This window comes from Salvelinus fontinalis, chromosome 4, assembly GCF_029448725.1.
Source record: "Salvelinus fontinalis isolate EN_2023a chromosome 4, ASM2944872v1, whole genome shotgun sequence".
Taxonomy (NCBI): Eukaryota; Metazoa; Chordata; class Actinopteri; order Salmoniformes; family Salmonidae; genus Salvelinus; species Salvelinus fontinalis.
This window is the reverse complement of record NC_074668.1, coordinates 10,524,832-10,551,458: the sequence shown is the minus strand read 5'-3', so window position 1 is coordinate 10,551,458 and position 26,627 is coordinate 10,524,832. Positions and strand designations below refer to the sequence as shown.

The window sequence follows — 26,627 nt, the reverse complement described above, 5'->3', positions numbered from 1 at the left end:
AAAAAACAGTTTTTGCTTTGTCATTATGGGATATTGTGTATAGATTGCTCAGGAAATGTTTTTATTTAATCCATTTTAGAATAAGGCTGTAACGTAACAAAATGTGGAAAAAGTCAAGGGGTCTGAATACTTTCCAAAGTCACTGTGCATTATACGTCACTATGTTGCATTCTATTCAGAAAAGTACAGGTGGACTGGTCCATTTTAGCCCAGTGGGTCAATTTAAATAGTTATTTTTGTGCAGAATAATTTTTGGGCTAATAATGGGGTTCTCAAGGAAAAATATGGAGTGGTGTGATAGACATGCCTGGACTTCCCTGTTTCTATTCCAGCAAAGCCCTGACGAAGGCCAAAAGGCCGACATGTAAGCTTGAATAAAATAAATTGATGCTAGCAAGAGCAGGGTGATAGTTTGTATTTTCTTTGAAGTTACTGTAGAAACATCGCTACAAAGCAAGTTTCTAGTCTGTAAATACAGTAAGCATCAACCACAGTGTGTAGGAAATGTATATTACTCCACTGTAGAAACAGCCCAACAAAGCAAGATTCTAGTCTGTAAATACAGTAAGCATCAACCACAGTGTGTAGGAAATGTATATTACTCCACTGTAGACATTTACATTTAAGTCATTTAGCAGACGCTCTTATCCAGAGCGACTTACAAATTGGTGCATTCACCTTATATCCAGTGGAACAGCCACTTTACAATAGTGCATCTAAATCTTTTAAGGGGGGGGGGGGGGTTAGAAGGATTACTTTATCCTATCCTAGGTATTCCTTAAAGAGGTGGGGTTTCAGGTGTCTCCGGAAGGTAGTGATTGACTCTGCTGACCTGGCGTCGTGAGGGAGTTTGTTCCACCATTGGGGTGCCAGAGCAGCGAACAGTTTTGACTGGGCTGAGCGGGAACTGTACTTCCTCAGAGATAGGGAGGCGATCAGGCCAGAGGTGGATGAACGCAGTGCCCTTGTTTGGGTGTAGGGCCTGAACAGAGCCTGAAGGTACGGAGGTGCCGTTCCCCTCACAGCTCCGTAGGCAAGCACCATGGTCTTGTAGTGGATGCGAGCTTCAACTGGAAGCCAGTGGAGAGAGCGGAGGAGCGGGGTGACGTGAGAGAACTTGGGAAGGTTGAACACCAGACGGGCTGCGGCTTCTGGATGAGTTGTAGGGGTGTAATGGCACAGGCAGGGAGCTCAGCCAACAGCGAGTTGCAGTAATCCAGACGGGAGATGACAAGTGCCTGGATTAGGACCTGCGCCGCTTCCTGTGTGAGGCAGGGTCGTACTCTGCGAATGTTGTATAGCATGAACCTACAGGAACGGGCCACCGCCTTGATGTTAGTTGAGAACGACAAGGTGTTGTCCAGGATCACGCCAAGGTTCTTAGCACTCTGGGAGGAGGACACAATGGAGTTGTCAACCGTGATGGCGAGATCATGGAACGGGCAGTCCTTCCCCGGGAGGAAGAGCAGCTCCGTCTTGCCGAGGTTCAGCTTGAGGTGGTGATCCGTCATCCACACTGATATGTCTGCCAGACATGCAGAGATGCGATTCGCCACCTGGTTATCAGAAGGGGGAAAGGAGAAGATTAATTGTGTGTCGTCTGCATAGCAATGATAGGAGAGACCATGTGAGGATATGACAGAGCCAAGTGACTTGGTGTATAGCGAGAATAGGAGAGGGCCTAGAACAGAGCCCTGGGGGACACCAGTGGTGAGAGCACGTGGTGCGGAGACAGATTCTCGCCACGCCACCTGGTAGGAGCGACCTGTCAGGTAGGACGCAATCCAAGCGTGGGCCGCGCCGGAGATGCCCAACTCGGAGAGGGTGGAGAGGAGGATCTGATGGTTCACAGTATCAAAGGCAGCCGATAGGTCTAGAAGGATGAGAGCAGAAGAGAGAGAGTTAGCTTTAGCAGTGCGGAGCGCCTCCGTGACACAGAGAAGAGCAGTCTCAGTTGAATGACTAGTCTTGAAACCTGACTGATTTGGATCAAGAAGGTCATTCTGAGAGAGATAGCAGGAGAGCTGGCCAAGGACGGCACGTTCAAGAGTTTTGGAGAGAAAAGAAAGAAGGGATACTGGTCTGTAGTTGTTGACATCGGAGGGATCGAGTGTAGGTTTTTTCAGAAGGGGTGCAACTCTCGCTCTCTTGAAGACGGAAGGGACGTAGCCAGCGGTCAAGGATGAGTTGATGAGCGAGGTGAGGTAAGGGAGAAGGTCTCCGGAAATGGTCTGGAGAAGAGAGGAGAGGATAGGGTCAAGCGGGCAGGTTGTTGGGCGGCCGGCCGTCACAAGACGCGAGATTTCATCTGGAGAGGGGAGAAAGAGGTCAAAGCACAGGGTAGGGCAGTGTGAGCAGAACCAGCGGTGTCGTTTGACTTAGCAAACGAGGATCGGATGTCGTCGACCTTCTTTTCAAAATGGTTGACGAAGTCATCCGCAGAGAGGGTGGAGGGGGGAGGAGGATTCAGGAGGGAGGAGAAGGTGGCAAAGAGCTTCCTAGGGTTAGAGGCAGATGCTTGGAATTTAGAGTGGTAGAAAGTGGCTTTAGCAGCAGAGACAGAAGAGGAAAATGTAGAGAGGAGGGAGTGAAAGGATGCCAGGTCCGCAGGGAGGCGAGTTTTCCTCCATTTCCGCTCGGCTGCCCGGAGCCCTGTTCTGTGAGCTCGCAATGAGTCGTCGAGCCACGGAGCAGGAGGGGAGAACCGAGCCGGCCTGGAGGATAGGGGACATAGAGAGTCAAAGGATGCAGAAAGGGAGGAGAGAGGGTTGAGGAGGCAGAATCAGGAGATAGGTTTGAGCAGAGGGAAGAGATGATAGGATGGAAGAGGAGAGAGTAGCGGGGGAGAGAGAGTGAAGGTTGGGACGGTGCAATACCATCCGAGTAGGGGCAGAGTGGGAAGTGTTGGATGAGAGTGAGAGGGAAAAGGATACAAGGTAGTGGTCGGAGACTTGGAGGGGAGTTGCAATGACATTAGTGGAAGAACAGCATCTAGTAAAGAATAAGGTCAAGCGTATTTGTCTGCCTTGTGAGTAGGGGGGGAAGGTGAGAGGGTGAGGTCAAAAGAGGAGAGGAGTGGAAAGAAGGAGGCAGAGAGGAATGAGTCAAAGGTAGACGTGGGGAGGTTAAAGTCACCCAGAACTGTGAAAGGTGAGCCATCCTCAGGAAAGGAACTTATCAAGGCGTCAAGCTCATTGATGAACTCTCCAAGGGAACCTGGAGGGCGATAAATGATAAGGATGTTAAGCTTGAAAGGGCTGGTAACTGTGACAGCATGGAATTCAAAGGAGGCGATAGACAGATGGGTCAGGGGAGAAAGAGAGCATGTCCACTTGGGAGAGATGAGGATCCCAGTGCCACCACCCCGCTGACCAGAAGCTCTCGGGGTGTGCGAGAACACGTGGGCAGACGAGGAGAGAGCAGTAGTAGTAGCAGTGTTATCTGTGGTAATCCATGTTTCCGTCAGTGCCAAGAAGTCGAGGGACTAGAGGGAAGCATAGGCTGGGATGAACTCTGCCTTGTTGGCCTCAGATCGGCAGTTCCAGAGGCTGCCGGAGACCTGGAACTCCACGTGGGTCGTGCGCGCTGGGACCACCAGGTTAGGGTGGCAGCGGCCACGCGGTGTGAAGCGTTTGTATGGTCTGTGCAGAGAAGAGAGAACAGGGATAGACAGACACATAGTTGACAGGCTACAGAAGAGGCTACGCTAACGCTAATGCTGTAGAAACAGCCCTACAAAGCAAGTTTCTAGTCTGTAAATACAGTAAGCATCATCCACAGTGTGTAGGAAATGTATATTACTCCGCTGTAGAAACAGCCCTACAAAGCAAGATTCTAGTCTGTAAATACAGTAAGCATCAACCACAGTGTGTAGGAAATGTATATTACTCCCCTGTAGAAACAGCCCTACAAAGCAAGTTTCTAGTTTGTAAATAAGAGTGAACTGCAGTGTGTTGGAAATGTCTATTTTGGGTAAATCCATTTGAATACGATTACTTTTTGACAGCACCCCTTTTGATTTGAACAAAACCTTCCATACTTATGTACCCATTGTAGAAGTGCTCAGAAAGTGACTCTTTGGACCAGAATGAAAAACATTCAAGACAAAAGGTGCTCAAAATGGACCCATTTTGCATACCCCACCATACCATTTGACATCCATGTCTTCATCTCTGGTAAATATAAAAGGTTGAGATTGATATCATTTGAAAGCTTACAAACAGGGTTGTCAAACTGTTTTATAATTTCTTGAAAACATATTTTTTAAATAAAAAATATGTCATTTTTGTTTTTTCCTTAAATGTCAATATAGGGTAGGTCTCATGTTTTGGGTTGGTAAATGTACTAAAATGATAAAACTATTGAAATTTCAACTTTCAAAGATGGATGGAGGTCCACATATCAGAGAATGTTAACTTGAATGGGAATTTCTGTTGTTTTACAATATACTGCCAATCCTCCATAGGAAACCTATTGAAATCATAGAAATATAGATAATAGAAGTATTACTAATACCTGCTGCCATCTTTGTGGTAGTAATTAGATTTACATTTCAATGGTGTACCAGATAAAGTGCAGTGGTCTGAAGGGATAGAAATAGGTTCATAGAATGGACCTATGATTTAAGTTACCCCCCACCCTCTACTCAAGAGGATGTTGTGTCTCAACCGATGACGGGGAACAACACAAAAACCTCAGATGATGTAAAGTAGGGTTTAAGCTACAACTTATTTGAATGTGAAAAGGCTTTTTTAGATAATTGACGTTAAAGGTTAATATCATTCATTTTTTTTTAAATGTGCCAGAATTTATAAAATAGTTTGACAACGTTTCTCTTATCCAGTGATGAAGACATGGATGTCTCATGATATGGTGGAGTATGCAAAAGGGGTCAACTTTGAGCACCTTTATCTCCTGAATGTTTTGGCATTAAGTCCAAAAAGTTACTTTCTGACCACTTCTCCCAAGGGCAAAAATCTAAAGGGACGCTGTCAAATAGTGATTGGATTCAAATGGATTTACCCTTTTATAGTTGGAGCAAGCAATTAAAACCAGCTTGGTACACAGGTGGGAAATCAGAGAATGAATTCTTCATACTATAAAGATCAGGCGGAATTGACTGCCGAGTGTAATATGGCTGTGGCGCCGCTGAGGCTGATCACAGAGAAAACAGAGCAACGACATCCCCTATACCACCTGTGCACTGTCTGTGGCTGTGCTCTGCTGTTTTATTCACTTTTTAACCTTTATTTAACTAGGCAAGTCAGTTAAGAACAAATTCTTATTTACAATGACGGCCTACCATGGCCAAACCCTAACCCGGACAACGCTGGGCCAATTGTGCGCCGCCCTATGGGACTCCCAATCACCGCCGGTTGTGATACAGCCTCTAGCACTGAGATGCAGTGCCTTAGACCGCTGCCCCACTCGGGAGCTGTGCACTCGGGATTTGTGGAGCTGTGCAATGCCTCCCCACATAAAAAAATAAGGGCTTCCTCTGGGACTGTGTCTGTGAGAATCAAGTAGAGGATCGTCTCAAGTTTTCTTCGTTCTCTACACACAGTGAGGTGAAGATGCACAGAGCAAGCTAACTACATTTCTGATGTAGCAGAGGTAGCTAGTTCTTCCGTTTAGACTGTAGAGACCCCATTGAATCAATATGTCTTGTTTTCCAATGAATGAATCTCTTGGTTGTCCCGTGTTAGTGGCTCTTAAACTTGCTGTTCCAAATAATAAAAAACAAAACAAAGATTATAAATACAATTATAAAGTGGGTGGGTGGAGCCCTGAATGCTGACAGCCGTGGTATATCAGACCGTATAGCACAGGTATGACAAAACATGTATTTTTACTGCTCTAATTACATTGGTAACCAGTTTATAATAGCTATAAGGCACATCGGGGGTTGTGGTATATGGCCAATATACCACAGCTAAGGGCTGTATCCAGGCACTCCGCGTTGCATCGTACAGAAGAACAGCCCTTAACCGTGGTATATTGGCCATATACCACACCCCCTCGGGCCTTATCGGTTAGTTTGAGGATAGAGCATGTTAAGATGACATTCAATGCATCTTCACTTGTACATTTTGTGATTGTGTTACTTGTGTGATAATTGGGCTATGAATAGGAGCTACGTGCAATGGTCAGCTCACTCTGAGGAAGACGTCAGCCTGACGTCGAAATGTCAGTAACCTTTTCGTGTCCTGTACAACAGTTGAGAGGAGGCCGGCTCATAATAACTGCTGGAATGGAGTCAATGGAATGACATCCAACATGGTTTCCATGTGGTTGATACCATCCCATTGACTCCATTCCAGACATTACTATGAGCCGTCCTCTCCTCAGCAGCCTCCACTACTGTACAATGGATTAAAGTGAGCAAAAATAAATCGCTCTGCCTTTTTTTGTTGAGTGCTCCAACTTATTTCTGCCTCGAATTAGAGTTTTCCTTGGCATGCCATTCTACTGATTTGTTTCATTGCTGTTGAGCACCCCTCCTTTCCTCTGTTTGCTGAAGCGTGAAAGCCCACCTGAACTCTGGGCCCAAAACGGTTTCATTATTCAAACTGTTCCGCATATGTATACATTTACCATCAACTTCATTCAGTCAGTAGTTTGTCTTGTCAATTCGCATGTTTTCAGGTGTTGGCCACGCCTAGTAATTGGCCACACCTGCTCTTAATTGGTTTGTGTCTTGAAAGGTGCTCTGTTTGAACAGTGGGAGAGAAAATACCTGGAAGAGATAGACATACGGTAGTTGAGTTTAGAAGGAAGGAAGGAAGGAAGGAAGGAAGGAAGGAAGGAAGGAAGGAAGGAAGGAAGGAAGGTTGGTTGGTTGGTTGGTTGGTTGGTTGGTGAAAGGTGTAAAAAGAGGAATATGTGCACTAGTAGCTTGGAGATGGAACCTGACGGGAGCGTGGATGAAGTACCCGTGGTGAGGACTGCCGAGTTCGGGACTTGTTCCAAGGATGTAAACAATGATTCTGGCCCAGTGGAAGTGAGATTTGTGGAGAGAGTGGATCCTTGCAGTTTGGCTGAAGAGTGGAGGACAGTGATAAAGGAAAATGGAACAAAAAGGGCTGAAGTTGTTAATGAGTATAGGTTTTTGGTTGGCATAAGGTTCACTAACAATAATGCTTTTTGGTAGATCTGTTTGAAGTATCAAGTATGGTAAGGGATGCATTGGGAAACGTGGAGTCGGTCAGAGTGATTAGAAGTAGCTTTGTTTTGATTTATTTTGTGTCAAAAGATCAGAAGAAAAAGGCATTAAGGATCGACAAACTATCGACTTGTGGGGAGTTTTGATTTTTGTAGCAGAGCACCTTTAAAAGGTGTCATCTCTGGTGTTGTGTTGGATGTGGCGGCCTCGTGGTTTACGAGCAGCATGCCAGGAGTAGTTGGAACACGCCGGCTGAACCATGTCGTGGGAAAAGAAGAAAGCCTGTGGGTATTATTGATGTTCGACTTTGAGTATCTCCCTTCAATGGTGAAGATGGGGTTTGTTAGATATGCGGTGAGAGCTTTTGTGTTCAAGACGTTGTTTTGCTGCAATTGCAAAAGGTATGGACATGTATCAAGTGTGTGCTGAAGGAATGCTGTTGAAGAATCTGAGGCTGTACGATGTTGTAATTGTGAGGACAACCATGTTCCCAATTCCCCGGTGTACCCGGTTAGGGTAAAGAAGTATGAGGTGGCAAGGGTCAGGGCTATAGAGCAAGTCTCCTGAAATAGTTGAAGGAGTGAGGGGAGCTGAAGATATGGGGGTACATGCTTTTCAGACTGTGTAGATTCAGTGTTGTTCAACAGTTGAGGGAGACTGATATGCTGATTGTGAAGAAGGTGGATTTTATGGTGTTTATCGTGCATGTGATTTAATTGTACTGTGCAAACGAAAAGAATGTCAAAGAAACTGGACAGTAGTATCTGCGGCTGAAAGGTTTTTGGATTTCCACGACTTCACTTCCAAAACATTGCAAAGAATACTGTCCGAAGATGGTCTTCCTTCTCAGGCCCCAGAGCCTGTAGGGAGGGCGTTGGCAGTTCTTCCTTCTCAGGCCCCAGAGCCTGTAGGGAGGGCGTTGGCAGGTCTTCCTTCTCAGGCCCCAGAGCCTGTAGGGAGGGCGTTGGCAGGTCTTCCTTCTCAGGCCCCAGAGCCTGTAGGGAGGGCGTTGGCAGGTCTTCCTTCTCAGGCCCCAGAGCCTGTAGGGAGGGCGTTGGCAGGTCTTCCTTCTCAGGCCCCAGAGCCTGTAGGGAGGGCGTTGGCAGGTCTTTCTTCTCAGGCCCCAGAGCCTGTAGGGAGGGCGTTGGCAGTTCTTCCTTCTCACGCCCCAGAGCCTGTAGGGAGGGCGTTGGCAGGTCTTCCTTCTCAGGCCCCAGAGCCTGTAGGGAGGGCGTTGGCAGTTCTTCCTTCTCAGGCCCCAGAGCCTGTAGGGAAGGCGTTGGCAAGTCTTCCTTCTCAGGCCCCAGAGCCTGTAGCGAGGGCGTTGGCAGGTCTTCCTTTTCAGGCCCCAGAGCCTGTAAGGAGGGCGTTGGGCGTTGGCAGTTCAATCTGAATAAAGGAGTACATTGAGTTTAGTTGTATTTTTAAAATTATTTTTGTTATTATTTGGGCTGATATACACCTATAGCATTTGTTTGTGGAACGCAATAATATCAAAGAAGACCCCTTACATCATGTCGCGATACCAATAGGGGTACTCTGTCATAAAACTTTGAACAATAAGACATGCTATATGCTCTGCAGGGGAGGTGTTTGTTGTTTTAATAACCTTTTAGCATGGACTGTATTTTAAACCAATCTGTTTAATAAGTACGTATTGAATTTTGACAATTTTTATCAGTTATTATTTTAACCGATTTATGTGCTTGGGATACGGCCAACTCCGTCACAGAGCAATTACCTTTTTGTTCAACGTAATTCGTAAAACCAATTATATATTGGTACAGCTGATGAAAACAATCCAGTCTGAGCTCTGCTGACCAGTGTCCTGCTAGAGATGAGTTCTGTTGTTAAAGGTTGGCTATCCACCCTCTGGGTAGTGTCCAGCAATTAAATCATTGTAATGTTAATGAAGTCATTTGTGGAGTTGTGTGAGTAGAATTGATGAGGATGCTCTGGCCAGTAATAAGATACACATAAAAATATCTTCATTAATAAGATAAACTGATGCTGCTCATTTTGAAATAACTGAAATAATAGAAAATAAATAATATGTTTGCACTAAAAGGAGTTGACGCATCCAATTCATCAGCATTTTCTCATTATTTCCTTGAAATCCAATTTTGTTTTGAAACGAGCAACGTTTTGAACACATTGATGGCTGTGTAACTTGGAAAGAATAGCTTCTGGTTGCATTTTAATCAAACAATCAGACTGTTGTCATAATTGCAATATGCATGCTTAATAAAGTACCTATATGTTCATTTCTGAAACCTTTTTAACCATGTGAAATGACATGACTTGGGATGAACACTCCTCATCTACTGTGGTGGTAGGATTTTGAAACACGGATCAGACAGCCCAGCCAGCAGATACACCCCTCTGTCTTGTCTCCAGAGTTGTGAGCTTGTGATGGGAGCTAGTTCATACTGTTGGAACTTGACACTTGTGCTGCATTCCTCAGTCCGATATATGTTTTTGGGTCTCAAACCCAAAACTCTTTGCTGTCAGCATGTGTGCTCCATTTCCCAATGGAAGGGTTGGAGTCATTGGAGATGTCGATGACTTTGTCCAGTGTGATTTACAAGCTCGGAGTAGTAGTAGCCACAGTAATGAGTTTACCAAGGCTAAGGGTTATTTCAATTCTTTAATATACAGGCAGGCCTTTTGTTAGGTGTTGTCTTCTAAATAAACATAACTTGTGAGGTGTCCCCTGAAAGAGCACGCCCCATGTACTGTTGTATACAATCGATTACCACTTTGGCCTATGCAGCATGTTGGGTCATGTTCCAATTACTTTGAATGTGTATGCTTAGGTGTCCCTAGAGAGCCTGTGTGGAAAGGGAAAGTTGTCCTGTTGCAGTGTTTATAGTAATCCCCCTCTATATGAGCACGTTGGCAAACACTGCAGGCAGGCAGGCAGCACACAGGGCCTTCCCGGAGCCGTCATCCCACACAGAGGGCCACTACACGGTCCTGCACCGTCAGCATGACATCTGTGTTGATTGAACCACTGCGCCACATTGACTTTCCAGTCAGTGTTTAGAGAATCGTCGGGGCAGGACACTATTGATGTGAACCCACTACCCTGCAGTGAGTGTTCCTTGGGCGTTCCCTGTAAACACAGACATACTGCAAATATAACCGGAGGAGACGATATACACAACAACCATGAAAACACAATGGAGGCTGGGAGTTTTATTTTTGATTTTTTAAATAAACTGACATCTGGCACCTGGAATTATTCAGGGCTTTCATCACTGTTAGTCCCCAGCGGTCTCTGCGGTGAGGAGACCGGAACAGAGGTCTCTGTGATGAGGAGACAGGGCCAGAGGTCTCTGCGGTTAGGAGACCGGGCCAGAGGTCTCTGCGGTGAGGAGACCGGGCCAGAGGTCTCTGCGGTGAGGAGACCGGGCCAGAGGTCTCTGCGGTGAGGAGACCGGGCCAGAGGTCTCTGCGGTGAGGAGACCGGGCCAGAGGTCTCTGCGGTGAGGAGACCGGGCCAGAGGTCTCTGAGGTGAGGAGACCGGGCCAGAGGTCTCTGCGGTGAGGAGACCGGGCCAGAGGTCTCTGCGGTGAGGAGACCGGGCCAGAGGTCTCTGTGGTGAGGAGACCGGGCCAGAGGTCTCTGCTGTGAGGAGACCGGGCCAGAGGTCTCTGCAGTGAGGAGACCGGGCCAGAGGTCTCTGCGGTGAGGAGACCGGGCCAGAGGTCTCTGCGGTGAGGAGACCGGGCCAGAGGTGTCTGAGGTGAGGAGACCGGGCCAGAGGTGTCTGAGGTGAGGAGACCGGGCCAGAGGTGTCTGAGGTGAGGAGACCGGGCCAGAGGTGTCTGAGGTGAGGAGACCGGGCCAGAGGTGTCTGAGGTGAGGAGACCGGGCCAGAAGTCTCTGAGGTGAGGAGACCGGGCCAGAGGTTTCTGAGGTGAGGAGACCGGGCTGTGAATGTGAATGCAACAGGAACTCACTAAAAGGAGAGCTTGACTATGTAGCCTCTGGAAACATTACCCCCTACCACCATCCACCTTGGGCTCATCTGTGTGGCCTATTGTGTTTCTGTTGTTAACAAGTAGGGAATGGTGTTACGGGTCCTTGTGTTGTTAACAAGTGGGGAATGGTGTTACGGGTCCTTGTTGTTAACAAGTGGGGAATGGTGTTACAGGTCCTTGTTGTTAACAAGTGGGGAATGGTGTTACAGGTCCTTGTTGTTAACAAGTGGGGAATGGTGTTACGGGTCCTTGTGTTGTTAACAAGTGGGGAATGGTGTTACGGGTCTTTGTTGTTAACAAGTGGGGAATGGTGTTACGGGTCCTTGTGTTGTTAACAAGTGGGGAATGGTGTTACAGGTCCTTGTGTTGTTAACAAGTGGGGAATGGTGTTACAGGTCCTTGTGTTGTTAACAAGTGGGGAATGGTGTTACAGGTCCTTGTTGTTAACAAGTGGGGAATGGTGTTACAGGTCCTTGTTGTTAACAAGTGGGGAATGGTGTTACAGGTCCTTGTTGTTAACAAGTGGGGAATGGTGTTACGGGTCCTTGTGTTGTTAACAAGTGGGGAATGGTGTTACAGGTCCTTGTGTTGTTAACATGTGGGGAATGGTGTTACGGGTCCTTGTGTTGTTAACAAGTGGGGAATGGTGTTACGGGTCCTTGTGTTGTTAACAAGTGGGGAATGGTGTTACGGGTCCTTGTTGTTAACAAGTGGGGAATGGTGTTACGGGTCCTTGTGTTGTTAACAAGTGGGGAATGGTGTTACAGGTTCTTGTGTTGTTAACAAGTGGGGAATGGTGTTACAGGTCCTTGTGTTGTTAACAAGTGGGGAATGGTGTTACAGGTCCTTGTGGGGAATGGAGTTGCGGGTCCTTTTGTTGTTAACAAGTGGAGAATGGTGTTACGGGTCCTTGTGTTGTTAACAAGTGGGGAATGGTGTTACGGGTCCTTGTTGTTAACAAGTGGGGAATGGTGTTACGGGTCCTTGTGTTGTTAACAATTGGAGAATGGTGTTACGGGTCCTTGTTGTTAACAAGTGGGGAATGGTGTTACAGGTCCTTGTTGTTAACAAGTGGGGAATGGTTTTACAGGTCCTTGTTGTTAACAAGTGGGGAATGGTGTTACAGGTCCTTGTTGTTAACAAGTGGGGAATGGTGTTACAGGTCCTTGTTGTTAACAAGTGGGGAATGGTGTTACGGGTCCTTGTGTTGTTAACAAGTGGGGAATGGTGTTACAGGTCCTTGTGTTGTTAACAAGTGGGGAATGGTGTTACGGGTCCTTGTGTTGTTAACAAGTGGGGAATGGTGTTACGGGTCCTTGTGTTGTTAACAAGTGGGGAATGGTGTTACGGGTCCTTGTTGTTAACAAGTGGGGAATGGTGTTACGGGTCCTTGTGTTGTTAACAAGTGGGGAATGGTGTTACAGGTCCTTGTGTTGTTAACAAGTGGGGAATGGTGTTACAGGTCCTTGTGTTGTTAACAAGTGGGGAATGGTGTTACAGGTCCTTGTTGTTAACAAGTGGGGAATGGAGTTGCGGGTCCTTTTGTTGTTAACAAGTGGAGAATGGTGTTACGGGTCCTTGTGTTGTTAACAAGTGGGGAATGGTGTTACGGGTCCTTGTTGTTAACAAGTGGGGAATGGTGTTACGGGTCCTTGTGTTGTTAACAAGTGGAGAATGGTGTTACAGGTCCTTGTTGTTAACAAGTGGGGAATGGTGTTACAGGTCCTTGTTGTTAACAAGTGGGGAATGGTGTTACAGGTCCTTGTTGTTAACAAGTGGGGAATGGTGTTGCGGGTCCTTTTGTTGTTAACAAGTGGAGAATGGTGTTACGGGTCCTTGTGTTGTTAACAAGTGGGGAATGGTGTTACGGGTCCTTGTGTTGTTAACAAGTGGGGAATGGTGTTACGGGTCCTTGTGTTGTTAACAAGTGGAGAATGGTGTTACAGGTCCTTGTTGTTAACAAGTGGGGAATGGTGTTACAGGTCCTTGTTGTTAACAAGTGGGGAATGGTGTTACAGGTCCTTGTTGTTAACAAGTGGGGAATGGTGTTACGGGTCCTTGTGTTGTTAACAAGTGGGGAATGGTGTTACGGGGTCCTTGTTGTTAACAAGTGGGGAATGGTGTTACGGGTCCTTGTGTTGTTAACAAGTGGGGAATGGTGTTACGGGTCCTTGTGTTGTTAACAAGTTGGGAATGGTGTTACGGGTCCTTGTGTTGTTAACAAGTGGAGAATGGTGTTACAGGTCCTTGTTGTTAACAAGTGGGGAATGGTGTTACAGGTCCTTGTTGTTAACAAGTGGGGAATGGTGTTACAGGTCCTTGTTGTTAACAAGTGGGGAATGGTGTTACGGGTCCTTGTGTTGTTAACAAGTGGGGAATGGTGTTACGGGGTCCTTGTTGTTAACAAGTGGGGAATGGTGTTACGGGTCCTTGTGTTGTTAACAAGTGGGGAATGGTGTTACAGGTCCTTGTTGTTAACAAGTGGGGAATGGTGTTGCGGGTCCTTTTGTTGTTAACAAGTGGGGAATGGTGTTACAGGTCCTTGTTGTTAACAAGTGGGGAATGGTGTTACAGGTCCTTGTTGTTAACAAGTGGGGAATGGTGTTACAGGTCATTTTGTTGTTAACAAGTGGGGAATGGTGTTACAGGTCCTTGTGTTGTTAACAAGTGGGGAATGGTGTTACAGGTCCTTGTGTTGTTAACAAGTGGGGAATCGTGTTACGGGTCCTTGTGTTGTTAACAAGTGGGGAATGGTGTTACGGGTCCTTGTTGTTAACAAGTGGGGAATCGTGTTACGGGTCCTTGTTGTTAACAAGTGGGGAATGGTGTTACAGGTCCTTGTTGTTAACAAGTGGGGAATGGTGTTACGGGTCCTTGTTGTTAACAAGTGGGGAATGGTGTTACAGGTCCTTGTTGTTAACAAGTGGGGAATGGTGTTGCGGGTGCTTGGGACGGTAGCGTCCCACCTCTTCAACAGCCAGTGAAACTGCAGGGCGCCAAATTCAAAATAACAGAAATCCCATAATTAAAATTCCTCAAACATACATGTATTTTACACTATTTTAAAGATACACTTGTTGTAAATCCAGCCACAGTGTCCGATTTCAAAAAGCCTTTGCGACGAAAGCAAACCAAACGATTATGTTAGGTGAGTGCCTATTCACAGAATAACACAGCCATTTTTCCAGCCAAAGAGAGGATTCACAAACAGCAGAAATATAGATAAAATTAATCACTAACCTTTGATGATCTTCATCAGATGACACTCATAGGATTTCATGTTAAACAATACATGTATATTTTGTTCGGTAAAGTTCATATTTATATCCAAAATTCTGAGTTTACATTGGCGCCTTTAGAAGTCACAAATGTCGTGTCTTTGCTATCCTTAAATTGAAGACTTATAGTTTTTATCAAAGATTCCTGTACTTAGGGATTACGTGATCAACTGAGTTACAAAGTAACTAATTAACTATGAATTCGAGGGCACCAGGGAAAGTAGTCAGTTAATAAAGTTATAATTTCCCAATATAACCTTTCAGATATTTTCATATCTGATCAATAGTCTTCTGATTAATGATTTATTTATTTTTTACCTCACGTTAGTCTCATTCCAAACGTCGTAAATTGTTGATTATCTGCACGAACCCAGTCTTCACTATGAGTCATCCATACATTAATTGTCTTAAATCATTTATTTATTACTAACTAAAGAATTCACAGAAATGCATAAACAAACAAACTTAAAATTGGTTACATGAAATGGGAGAAATATGCCCTAGTGGCTGAACCGGCATGGCGGCTTGTTAGACAAAAGGGAAAATGGGGGAAAGATTCAGAAGTCACTACAGAGTATACTCTTTATAACAATTGACATGCAAATCCTTACACATGAACGCTCACTCATTCGGGAACAATTGCAATCAATATATATATAGTTACGCTCGGTGTGTGTCGTCTTGATCGTTGGCGAGAAGTTAGTTTCTGTTGGAGATTCGTCGGTCTCTGTCTTGGCTATTGTGGATAGTTCAGAGTGACATTCGTTATAGAATGATGTTTCGGCGGTTGTCTTTCTTCGCATTCAATGATACCGAATTCCTAGCTGCAGACTAGTAGTCAATATCAACGACTTGTTCTTGATCGTCTAAGAGTTTTACCACGTGGTATGGTTAAAGATTCAGCAATGTTACTTAACCTTCGTTCTCCTCCTAATGGAGAAAAACATGGTCTAATGATAATTTCTCAGAGTCGACTTTTATTCAGATAGCAGGAAGGGGCTGTCCTTGGATGTCTGACACAACTGGCTCAGGGGCGGGTCCTCGGGTTTAGTTCAAATCAAACGGGATTTGAATTTTTCTTCATTAAACAGTCCAAAATCATATTACACAATTATACAAACAGTATCATACTCACTCATTCCTTTTATACAACAAACAGATGTAAACCTCATATCTGAGGTTATTATATAAACAGCGGTATGGTAATGTAGTCCCACAGTCTCTCATGAGTTTCCCACATGGGGACAAACGGGCATGTTAATAGCTGTACTCTCCACCGATCTTTTATACTTTTGCAGGAATATGAAATATGTTCGTACCTCAAGTTCTGTGAGGTGGAAGAGAATTCCTTTGTCCTGAAAGTTTACCCTCTCCCTAATACTGTTTGGCCATGAGGAGATTCTCAGGAATCTCAGGATTCTCATTTACGACGTCTCTCTGTGATCACAGCATGGGTTGAAGGAGGAAAGGGAGAGGCGGGGGGATGGGGTTTGCAATACCCAAGCAGGCAACGTCATGACATACCCCCCCTGGTGGTTTGGATCTTACAAATCAACATAAAATCATGAACACGTGGTGTCCTGTTTGTAGATCATCGTTGCAGTCCCCTCTGGTGGTTGAACTTGGTAGGCTTCTCTGAAAGCGGATCAGTCCACCACAAGGATGGCAGTTGATGTCCGGTTGGTGATCGCCGTTGCGGTCCCTTCTAGTGATGTACCTCGGTAGGTTCCCTGGAAGCTGCAAAGTACCCCAGGGAGGGCCAGGGGATGTCCTGGTTGGTGATCGCCGTTGTGGTCCCCCCCCTTGGTGGTTTACCTTGGTAGACTCTCTGACAGCGGGCATGCCGCCACAAGGATGGGCCGTGGGTGTCCGGATTTGGGGTCGCCGTTCCGGACCCGTCGTCTGGTTGTCGTCCAGACTGGAAGATCTGAGCAGTAACTTAGGCAGATGTTAACAACGCACACACACGCATGAAATGTATATATATACTGCTCAAAAAAATGTGACCTACTGGAGGTCATTTTGCAGGGCTCTGGCAGTGCTCCTCCTTGCACAAAGGCGGAGGTAGCGGTCCTGCTGCTGGGTTGTTGCCCTCCTACGGCCTCCTCCACGTCTCCTGATGTACTGGCCTGTCTCCTGGTAGCGCCTCCATGCTCTGTACACTACGCTGACAGACACAGCAAACCTTCTTGCCACAGCTCGCATTGATGTGCCATCCTGGATGAGCTGCACTACCTGAGCCACTTGTGTGGGTTGTAGACTCCGTCTCATGCTACCACTAGAGTGAAAGCACCGCCAGCATTCAAAGTGACCAAAACATCAGCCAGGAAGCATAGGAACTGAGAAGTGGTCTGTGGTCACCACCTGCAGAATCACTCCTTTATTGGGGGTGTCTTGCTAATTGCCTATAATTTCCAGATTTTGTCTATTCCATTTGCACAACAGCATGTGAAATTTATTGTCAATCAGTGTTGCTTCCTAAGTGGATAGTTTGATTTCACAGAAGTGTGAATGACTTGGAGTTACATTGTGTTGTTTAAGTGTTCCCTTTATTTTTTTGAACAGTATATAATTACATTCATTCCCCAATGAGCGGTGTTGTGGCACTAAGTGATGGTTGTATGGGGACTTTGTTTATGGCTCTATCACTTCCTAAATGTCAAAGGAACTGAACCGAAAATAAATGAAATCATGAACAAAAATATACAAAACATAGTTCTCACACAAAAATCATCTAATTGGACTGTATTCTATATACGTCCAATGTTCTGGCAAAATGACTATCATGGCATTGTCTCTAATGCCATATCTTGGGTTTTCCTACTTGGTGTGTTGCTTAGGCACCATCCCTATATGATAACTTTACAGCTGTAAGGCACTAGTTTTTGGCAGTCTACAGGGATAACCTATGGACTTCTGGGAAGAAAACTGGTGAGTGCTGTAGCGACAAAGGCCTAGAAGTAAATGGTCAATTTTACTAAGGCTGGTATTTTGCTTGGACCCTTAAGTGATCCTAGCATAAATCCTAATTGGATGTTCCGTTTGCATGTGCGTTTATGCTTAAACAAGCGTGCATGTCAAGGGAAGAAAACCAAGTATCCTGGCAGATTACAACTTGTTCAGAATGAGTCTGACGTAGTCAGGTAGTTTTCAGGTCAATGCCTGAGGGTCAGTCAGAATTGGTGTCGAGGGAGTCTGTAGTAGTTTTTACTAAGTCACTGTGTCTTCCACTATTGTAGTGGTGATAGGTATGAAGTCTACGTCATAGCTATGTTGTCCACGGAGGAGCTAACCTCACGACGGAAGTACTATAAGTATTGGACCAGTCGTACGTGGTGTGATCATGGTTAATTAATGATTCTAATAATTTTCCTCCTGAATGAAGGATTCTATTTATTAGTGGCATGTGTGTTAACCATTGGAAGAGTGCACTGGAGATTCCCTTCCCTGTGTTGCACTCTGAGTGACTCCTATGTCGCTATTGTCAAGGGTAATTTGATTGGTTAGGTCTCTAACCTCCTTACTGATTGTAGCTAGACTGACTGTTGCTGGTATTGGTACTGGTGCTCAAAGGGACCAGTTATCCTACCGATTTATTTTGAAATATTATACTACCGGAACACATGATTGGAGCATTTTACTAGTTGTATTGTAGTTGAACCTACACATGGCAAGGAATGATTATTGTTGCCATTTGTTTTGGAGGTGGACAAGTCCACTGGACTTCCTTTACGACCAGTGTGGTACACCTCAGTACTATTTTAGATGTGCTCTAAGACAATCCCCGCCTAGGGGCCTGTCTGCTCCTCAATGTTCTCATAGGGGAGTTTACAACTAGATTTGATTTATGCTCTGGCGGCCTCGTACGGTGTTGTCCGTAGTCTTGACCCCCCCACCGGCCTCGATGAGGCTCATTATGGGACTGGGCTACTATTCCCCCCCTTTGTGTCTCGGGACCCCCCCACCAGCGGGTGGTGTTGGTGTCCGAGGCGCAAATGAAAAGATCGGACCCGATGTAGGAGTTGTCAGCGGCCGCGTTGTTATGAGAATGGCTGTAACCTTTCAACCAAATCTCCTGGTGTTTGTGCTTCAAAACGCTCAGTGGCTGTCGAAGGGCTGTCAGTCACCACCGCGTCCGCGTGTGGCAACCTCTTCAGTACCTGCGAACTGAGACAAGGATATCGGTCTGTGATATCGCAAAGTGTTTCACCAGTGGGAGTCATCGGGTCAGTTGCTGGACTGACACCATTAGTGTCATTGTAAGGGTTGACAGTCCCCCACAAAGCGGAAGGTGTGTCATCGGAAGCAGAGTATACTCTGCGCATCGATGTTTTCCTTGCTGAAACGGCCGCAGTGCTTGCGTGTGGTGTGACTCCCAGCTAATCGTGAGGTGTGACTCCCAGCTAATCGATATAGCAGTGGGGGAAGCAGGTCTCACTGGTCTCACTCATCCTACAGCAAGGACCATGTCAACTCACTGGTCTCACTCATCCTACAGCAGGACCACGTCAACTCACTGGTCTCACTCATCCTACAGCAGGACCACGTCAACTCACTGGTCTCACTCATCCTACAGCAGGACCACGTCAACTCACTGGTCTCACTCATCCTACAGCAGGACCACGTCAACTCACTGGTCTCACTCATCCTACAGCAGAACCACGTCAACTCACTGGTCTCACTCATCCTACAGCAGGACCACGTCAACTCACTGGTCTCACTCATCCTACAGCAGAACCACGTCAACTCACTGGTCTCACTCATCCTACAGCAGAACCACGTCAACTCACTGGTCTCACAACCTGGCCCAGCACCATAATGTCAGCACCCCCAGCTCCATGCTTATCCTAGTACTACTCTACCCTTCCCCTGTACACCTTTCCCAGTCTGCCCAGCCCTGTACACCACTAGCAACACAGGGAGACCTAGTTAATCTGGACACAACAAGTCTGTCTGGTTGTACTAGGAAGTGTTCAACTTGATCTGATAAAGGAGATGAGATGTGGCGAGACTTTTTCCCGACGTAGAAATGTCAAGAGGAGACGACGATACGTGGGGACCAAAAGGGAGTGTTTCAGTGAAGAGAGCGAGGCATTATGGGATGCTAATAGTGCCCTTCTTTAGCCTCTGAATGCAGCGCAGGAGAAGTCAGACACAGTCGCACATTTATTGCCAGAAGAATTGAGCCCTTATCTGTCCCTCTGAAGATAAGGGGATGCGCTCTCTCTCTCTCTCTCTCTCCCTCTCCCTCTCCCTCTCCCTCTCCCTCTCCCTCTCCCTCTCCCTCTCCCTCTCCCTCTCCCTCTCCCTCTCCCTCTCTCTTTCATTCTCCCTCTACCTCAGCAGGACCAAGTTCACCTGTTTGGGGGAGAGCAACAATGTGCATTTTGAAAGTCAGCTTGCATAACTGCATGTCGTGATTTTCCTCCACACCCTACACTACTAGGTCTTGTTCTGTGTCACGTACAGACACACAGTGTTGTTCTACCGGTTACAGAGCAGACAACTCCTACTCAGGTGGTGAAAAGCCGGTCTTCTACAGACTGAGGGAAGGCAGGGAGAAGGCAACATGTTCTCCTGATTGACATGTCCGCCCAACACTTACTTTTATTGAGCTCTTCCTCATATTATGCACAGTTTAAAGGTTCTCGTATGGTGGGGGGCTGTTTGTTTTCCCCAGCACGCTCAGTGGACACTCATCCCTACTGGTGTATGGGAGGAGGGGGAGGTAAAGGACAGCGAGGGTCACAGGGTGAGACATGTGTTGATGCAGTTGGCCCTGGCGTTATTGGCTGCCTCGCTACCTGCCTCACTGATCACTGGACCGATAATGTTTTACCGATTAGACATGCTAAAAAAAACAAATAGTTACCAGTGATTTCTTGTAGTAAGTGCTTTTCATCTGAGGGGAAGAAGAACTACCTGTTCTAGTTTATTGAAAGAGTTGTTTTTCTAAATTTATGAACAAGGCACTATAGCGCTACCTGCAGGCAGAAGACTCATGAAAAGGTTCAAACCAAAGTTACATAAAGGAGCGATGTTAAATTCACACACATTCCCTTTCAGTGTTTGTTTTTCATCTCATAGGAATATTATGTTGTGGTGGAGAAAACTAATTTACACATGACAGGAACAAGGGGAATGCACTTGCAGCCTGATGTAATAAACTGGCAGAAAGAACGTCAGTGAAATATGGTGGGTTTGAGAGGGGACTTAAAGCCTCATAACATATGATACCTTTTCCAACTAAAATATCCAGCTTCTTGGTAGATTATTACTGTAAACCCAACAATGGTGGGATTATTCGGTGCTTGTGAGACAGAGCAAGAGAGAGGTTTAACAAGTATTTTGGAAATAATGTATGATGCATAGGTTACACTTGCTTATTTTGAGGCAATGTGGTACATAAAATAGATTGAAAGTGGCCTCTGCTCTATAGTCCTTCACGCGTCCTAAAAGTTGGACCCCTTCTGAAATGGACCTGGGGCTTTCCCACCTAGACCTGATATACATAAATATTTTTTTTAAATATAGAGACCCGCTCCGAATAGACCCGAATACAACTACACCCGTTCCGTATATTTATATAAAAAAAGTTGTAACTAGGCAAATCAGTTAAGAACACATTTTTATTTACAATGACGGCCTAGGAACAGTGTGTTAACTGTCTTGTTCATGGGCAGAACGACAGATTTTTACCTTGTCAGCTCGGGTATTCGATCTAGCAACCTTTCGGTTACTGGCCCAACACTCTAACCCCTAGGCTACCTGCCGCCCCGTATCAACCTGGTCGGATCCAGACCCGGTCCGATTTGAGTGAGGGAAGCAGCAGAAAAGTCCATTTTCAAGCTACTTTATTAACCGGAGTTGACAAAGTGCGAATTGACGCTCTATCAGGGGCCGTGCTGTGTGTGTAGGCTACTGTGAGAGGAGGTAGAGAGAGGTGACGCTCTAGCAGGGCCGTACTGTGTTTGTAGGCTACTGTGAGAGGAGGTAGAGAGAGGTGATGCTCTAGCAGGGCCGTACTGTGTTTGTAGGCTACTGTGAGAGGAGGTAGAGAGAGGTGATGCTCTAGCAGGGCCGTACTGTGTGTGTAGGCTACTGTGAGAGGAGGTAGAGAGAGGTGACGCTCTAGCAGGGCCGTACTGTGTTTGTAGGCTACTGTGAGAGGAGGTAGAGAGAGGTGATGCTCTAGCAGGGCCGTACTGTGTGTGTAGGCTACTGTGAGAGGAGGTAGAGAGAGGTGTCGCTCTAGCAGGGCCGTACTGTGTGTGTAGGCTACTGTAAGCAAGTGACACTATGAGGAGGGAGGGAGAGACCGCAACCAAGCTGACTCGTGCTACAGTAGACTAATAGCTTCCCTAGCTAGGTTATTTATCATCCAATATGATTACATAGTACCTGTCTTGACTGCATCAAACCGGGAGAAGCTAGTTAAGCTAATCGAGGCATGAGCGTTCTTACCCTACACAGTTCCAAACAACAACAATAACTATTTTCAGAAGATGATGTAGCAGGCTACCTGTTGGCTCTTGGTTGTTGTAGCCTATCTTTCTTCCTTTAACTTCCATTGATTAGATATCCCCTAGTTTTTGCCACACATGGAGGTTCTATGACTGTAGTCTATTGCCGCTTTGATGACTTATGATTGGCTAACAACAAGCTACATGCACCACTCTAGTGAAAAGGAAAAGCAGCAGAATAAAGAATACAATATATCTCTCTTCTGTCTCTTCTGTCTCCTCTCTCTCTCTCTCTGTCTCTTCTGTCTCCTCTGTCTTCTGTCTCTTCTGTCTCTTCTGTCTCCTCTCTCTCTGTCTCTTCTGTCTCCTCTGTCTCCTCTGTCTTGTCTCTTCTGTCTCCTCTGTCTCTTCTGTCTCCTCTGTCTCTTCTGTCTCCTCTCTCTTCTGTCTCTTCTGTCTCTTCTGTCTCCTCTGTCTCTTCTGTCTCCTCTCTCTTCTGTCTCTTCTGTCTCTTCTGTCTCCTCTGTCTCTTCTGTCTCTTCTGTCTCTTCTGTCTCTTCTGTCTCCTCTGTCTCTTCTGTCTCTTCTGTCTCCTCTGTCTCTTCTGTCTCTTCTGTCTCCTCTCTCTTCTGTCTCTTCTGTCTCCTCTCTCCTCTGTCTCTTCTGTCTCCTCTGGCTCCTCTGTCTCCTCGCTCTTTTGTCTCCTGTCTCGTCTCTCTACTCTTTCTCCTCTCTCTACTCTGGCTCCTCTCTCCTCTCTCTCCTCTCTCTCCTATGTCTCCTCGCTCTTCTCGCTCTCCTCTGTTGTCTTTGAAGAGGTAAATCTTTCTCCTCTTTGCCATGTGCTTGTCTATAGGGAGGCTAGTACGGTTTGATCTGAGTCGCAGGAATGTTTTATTGCAACAACAACAACAAAAACATGCGAGAAACAGGATCTGGGGTAAATGAGTGATCCCAATAAAAAGCGAAAATGTGAACGAAAAGAGTGAAATAAAATGTTGAGTTCTGGGTCAGTTAAGTGTCTCAGTGTAGGAGTGCTGATCTAAGATCAGTGTTGCCTTTTAGAACACAATATGAATAAGATTACCTGATCCTAGATCAGCACTTCTACTTTTCCTTCAGCTCCTTCTGCTCCCCAAGCAGTTTCTGTTGACAAAACCCTGACGACCCTGACAACCTTACTGAATGAAGAAAATGGCACAAATTGAACCCTGTTCCCTACGTAGTGCACTACTTTTGACCAAGGCACAAAAATAGTCCAATGGCTATTCAGAGCACCATTATGAATAGTAAGGGTAGATCATTGACTGTCCTGCACTTGTTTCTCTTCACAGACAGTAACAGTATGTCAATTGTGATAACTGCACATTTTGAGATAGTGGGAAACAGTTGATCGTCATGATTGACTGTGTCATCAAGCTGCTGGAATGATGCTTGTTTGGTGTGTTTGTTTGGTGTCATCATTCTAAGCCATAATATAATAATATTCACTTTTTATTCCAATGCGACTTACCATTATGCGACTCATACATTTTTATATAGTTGGCCCCAGGAGGATTCGAAGCCCCAGCCCTGCACCATACACCATGCTACAGTACATACACCATGCTACAGTACATACACCATGCTACAGTACATACACCATGCTACAGTACATACACCATGCTACAGTACATACACCATGCTACAGTACATACACCATGTTAGGGTACATACACCATGTTAGGGTACATACACCATGCTACAGTACATACACCATGCTACAGTACATACACCATGCTACAGTACATACACCATGCAACAGTACATACACCATGCTACAGTACATACACCATGCAACAGTACATACACCATGCTACAGTACATACACCATGCTACAGTACATACACCATGCTCTACAGTACATACACCATGCTACAGTACATACACCATGCTACAGTACATACACCATGCTCTACAGTACATACACCATGCTACAGTACATACACCATGCTTATGTCTTCAAGCTGGCCACCTGATCCACAGAGGACCGTTGTGTTAACATGTTACCATGTCACTAATAATCTGTACTTCCTGCTTGTCTTCCAGCTGGCCACCTGATCCACAGAGGACCATTGTGTTAACATGTTACCATGTCACTAATAAACTGTACTTCCTGCTTGTCTTCCAGCTGGCCACCTGATCCACAGAGGACCGTTGTGTTAACATGTTACCATGTCACTAATAATCTGTACTTCCTGCTTGTCTTCCAGCTGGCCACCTGATACACCATGCTCTACAGAGGACCGTTGTGTTAACATGTTACCATGTCACTAATAAACTGTACTTCCTGCTTGTCTTCCAGCTGGCCACCTGGGACCCAGTGCACGGCCTCAACGGAACGCTAACAGACAGGAAGCTGGAGAACAACATGAGGGGCGTTGTTCTGCGAGTGGTCACTGTCCTGGTGAGTACTGTACTGTTCACCCTGTATCGGAGTAGGGTGAAGTTGCCCCTAGATGCTGACTTCAGCCCAGAGCTGTCTGTATCCGACATGAGCCTGTATGTACACTGCTGTTTAATAGACTTGGCATCATAAAGATATCACTTGTAATTAGTCCTGGTGCGTCGACGATGTTCAACACTCCCAGATATAAGTCGGCGTGTCTGTTCACGGACAGCAAGTGGACAACGGGCGCTTCATTAAAAGCAATTTCAGAAGTTGAATTGAGCTCCATTATATTGAGGTTCAAGTTTTTCTATCTCGCCTCCAGCGCCGAGTCCCCAGAGTGCTTAAAGATTCAGAGCATTAAGTTCTTCATATCGCAGCTTTGAAGTCTGGGGGGGAAAGAGATGATTCTACCACTCTCTTTTTTTGATTTTCATCCCTGTCAAAAAGCACATGGAGTCTAGAGTCTGTTTTCTCAGAAATGGTGTGCAGGAAAAGGGTTGGGTGGTGTGTGCGTGCGAGTTTGTGCATGCATGTGTGTGTGTTTTCCTAGAGGCACAAGGGAAAAGACTGCAGTATTCACTGACATCCCTTTGTCTCAATCTTTCTCTCTCTTTCTCTCTTTCTCTCTCTCTCTCTCTCTCTCTCTTTCTCTCTCTTTCTCTCTTTCTCTCTCTCTCTCTCTTTCTCTCTTTCTCTCTTTCTCTCTTTCTCTCTTTCTCTCTTTCTCTCTCTCTCTCTCTCTCTCTCTCTCTTTCTCTCTCTCTCTCTCTCTATTTTCAATTTCAGGGCTTTATTGACATGGGAAGCATATGTTAAATTTGCCAAAGCAAGTGAAGTAGATAATGAACAGTAAACATTACACTTCCAAAAGTTCCAAAATAATAAAGATATTTAAAATGTCATATTATGTGCAAATAGTTAAAGTACGAAAGGGAAAACTAACATCAATATGGGTTGTATTTACAATGGTGTTTGTTCTTCACTGGTTGCCCTTTTCTTGTGGCAACAGGTCACACATACTGCTGCTGTGATGACACACTGTGGCATTTCACCCGGTAGATATGGGAGTTTATCAAAATTGGGTTTGTTTTCCTTTCTCAATAGCGAGTCTATGCTCACTGAGTCTGTACTTAGTCAAAGATTTCCTTACGTTTGGGTCAGTCACAGTGGTCAGGTATTCTACCACTGTGTACACTCTGTTTAGGGTCAAATAGCATTCTAGTTTGCAATTTTTTTTTGTTAATTCTTTACAATGTGTCAAGGAAATATCTTTTTTGTTTTCTCATGATTTGGTTGGGTCTAGTTATATTGCTTTCCTGGGACTCTGTTGGGTGTGTTTGTGAACAGAGTCCCAGGACCAGCTTGCTTCAGGTTCATCTCTCTGTAGGTGATGTTTTTTTTTGACGGTTTGGGATCTATTCCTTTTAGGTGGTTGTAGAATTTAACGTCTCTTTTCAGGATTTTGATCATTTGTGGGTATCTGCTCTACGTGCATTATTTGGTGTTTCACGTTGTACATGGAGGATATTTTGCAGAATTCTGCAGCCATAGTTTCAATTTGTGTTTGTCCCATTTTGTGAATTCTTGGTTGGTGAGCGGACCGCAGACCTCACAACCATAAAGGGCAATGGGTTCTATAACTGATTCAAGTATTTTTAGCCAGATCCTAATTGGTATGTCGAATTTTATGTTCCTTTTGATGGCATAGAATGCTCTTCTTGCCTTGTCTCTCAGATCATTCACAGCTTTGTGGAAGTTACCTGTGGCACTGATGTTTAGGCCAATGTATGTATCGTTTTTTGTGTGCTCTAGGGCAACTGTGTGTAGATGGAATTTGTATTTGTGGTCCTGGAGCCTGGACATTTTTTGGAACACTGTTATTTTTGTCTTACTGAGATTTACTGTCAGGGCCCAGGTCCTACAGAATCTGTGCAGAAGATTTAGGTGCTAAAAGCACCAGATCATCAGCAAACAGTAGACATCTGACTTCAGATTCTAGTAGAGTGCTAAAGACTGTTCTAGTGCCCTTGCCATTTTGTTGATATATATGTTTAAGAGGATAGGGCTTAAGCTGCATCCCTTTCTCACCCAACGGCCCTGTGGAAAGAAACTAGTTTGTTTGTGTACATGGATTTTATAATGTTCTTCCCCCAACACCACTTTCCATCAATTTGTATAGCAGACCCTCATGCCAAATTGAATCAAAAAGCTTTTTTGAAATCAACAAAGCATAAGAAGACTTTGCCTTTGTTTTGGTTTGTTTGTTTGTCAATTAGGGTGTGCAGGGTGAATACGTGGTCTGTAGT

General features: G+C 45.5%; 1 protein-coding gene across 2 annotated transcripts in view; it reads left to right on the top strand.

Moving 5' to 3' along the window:
* The window catches only part of LOC129853067 (glutamate receptor ionotropic, delta-2), a 691,695-nt gene that overhangs the window by 475,405 nt on the left and 189,663 nt on the right, over positions 1 to 26,627 (top strand). For both annotated transcript variants that reach the window (XR_008759076.1, XM_055918729.1), the window contains exon 9: positions 24,235 to 24,336. Coding sequence is in view for 1 of the 2 variants with exons in the window: in XM_055918729.1 (XP_055774704.1) it covers positions 24,235 to 24,336 (102 nt within the window). In the remaining variant the exon portion in view is untranslated. The remainder of the gene's footprint in view (positions 1 to 24,234; positions 24,337 to 26,627) is intronic.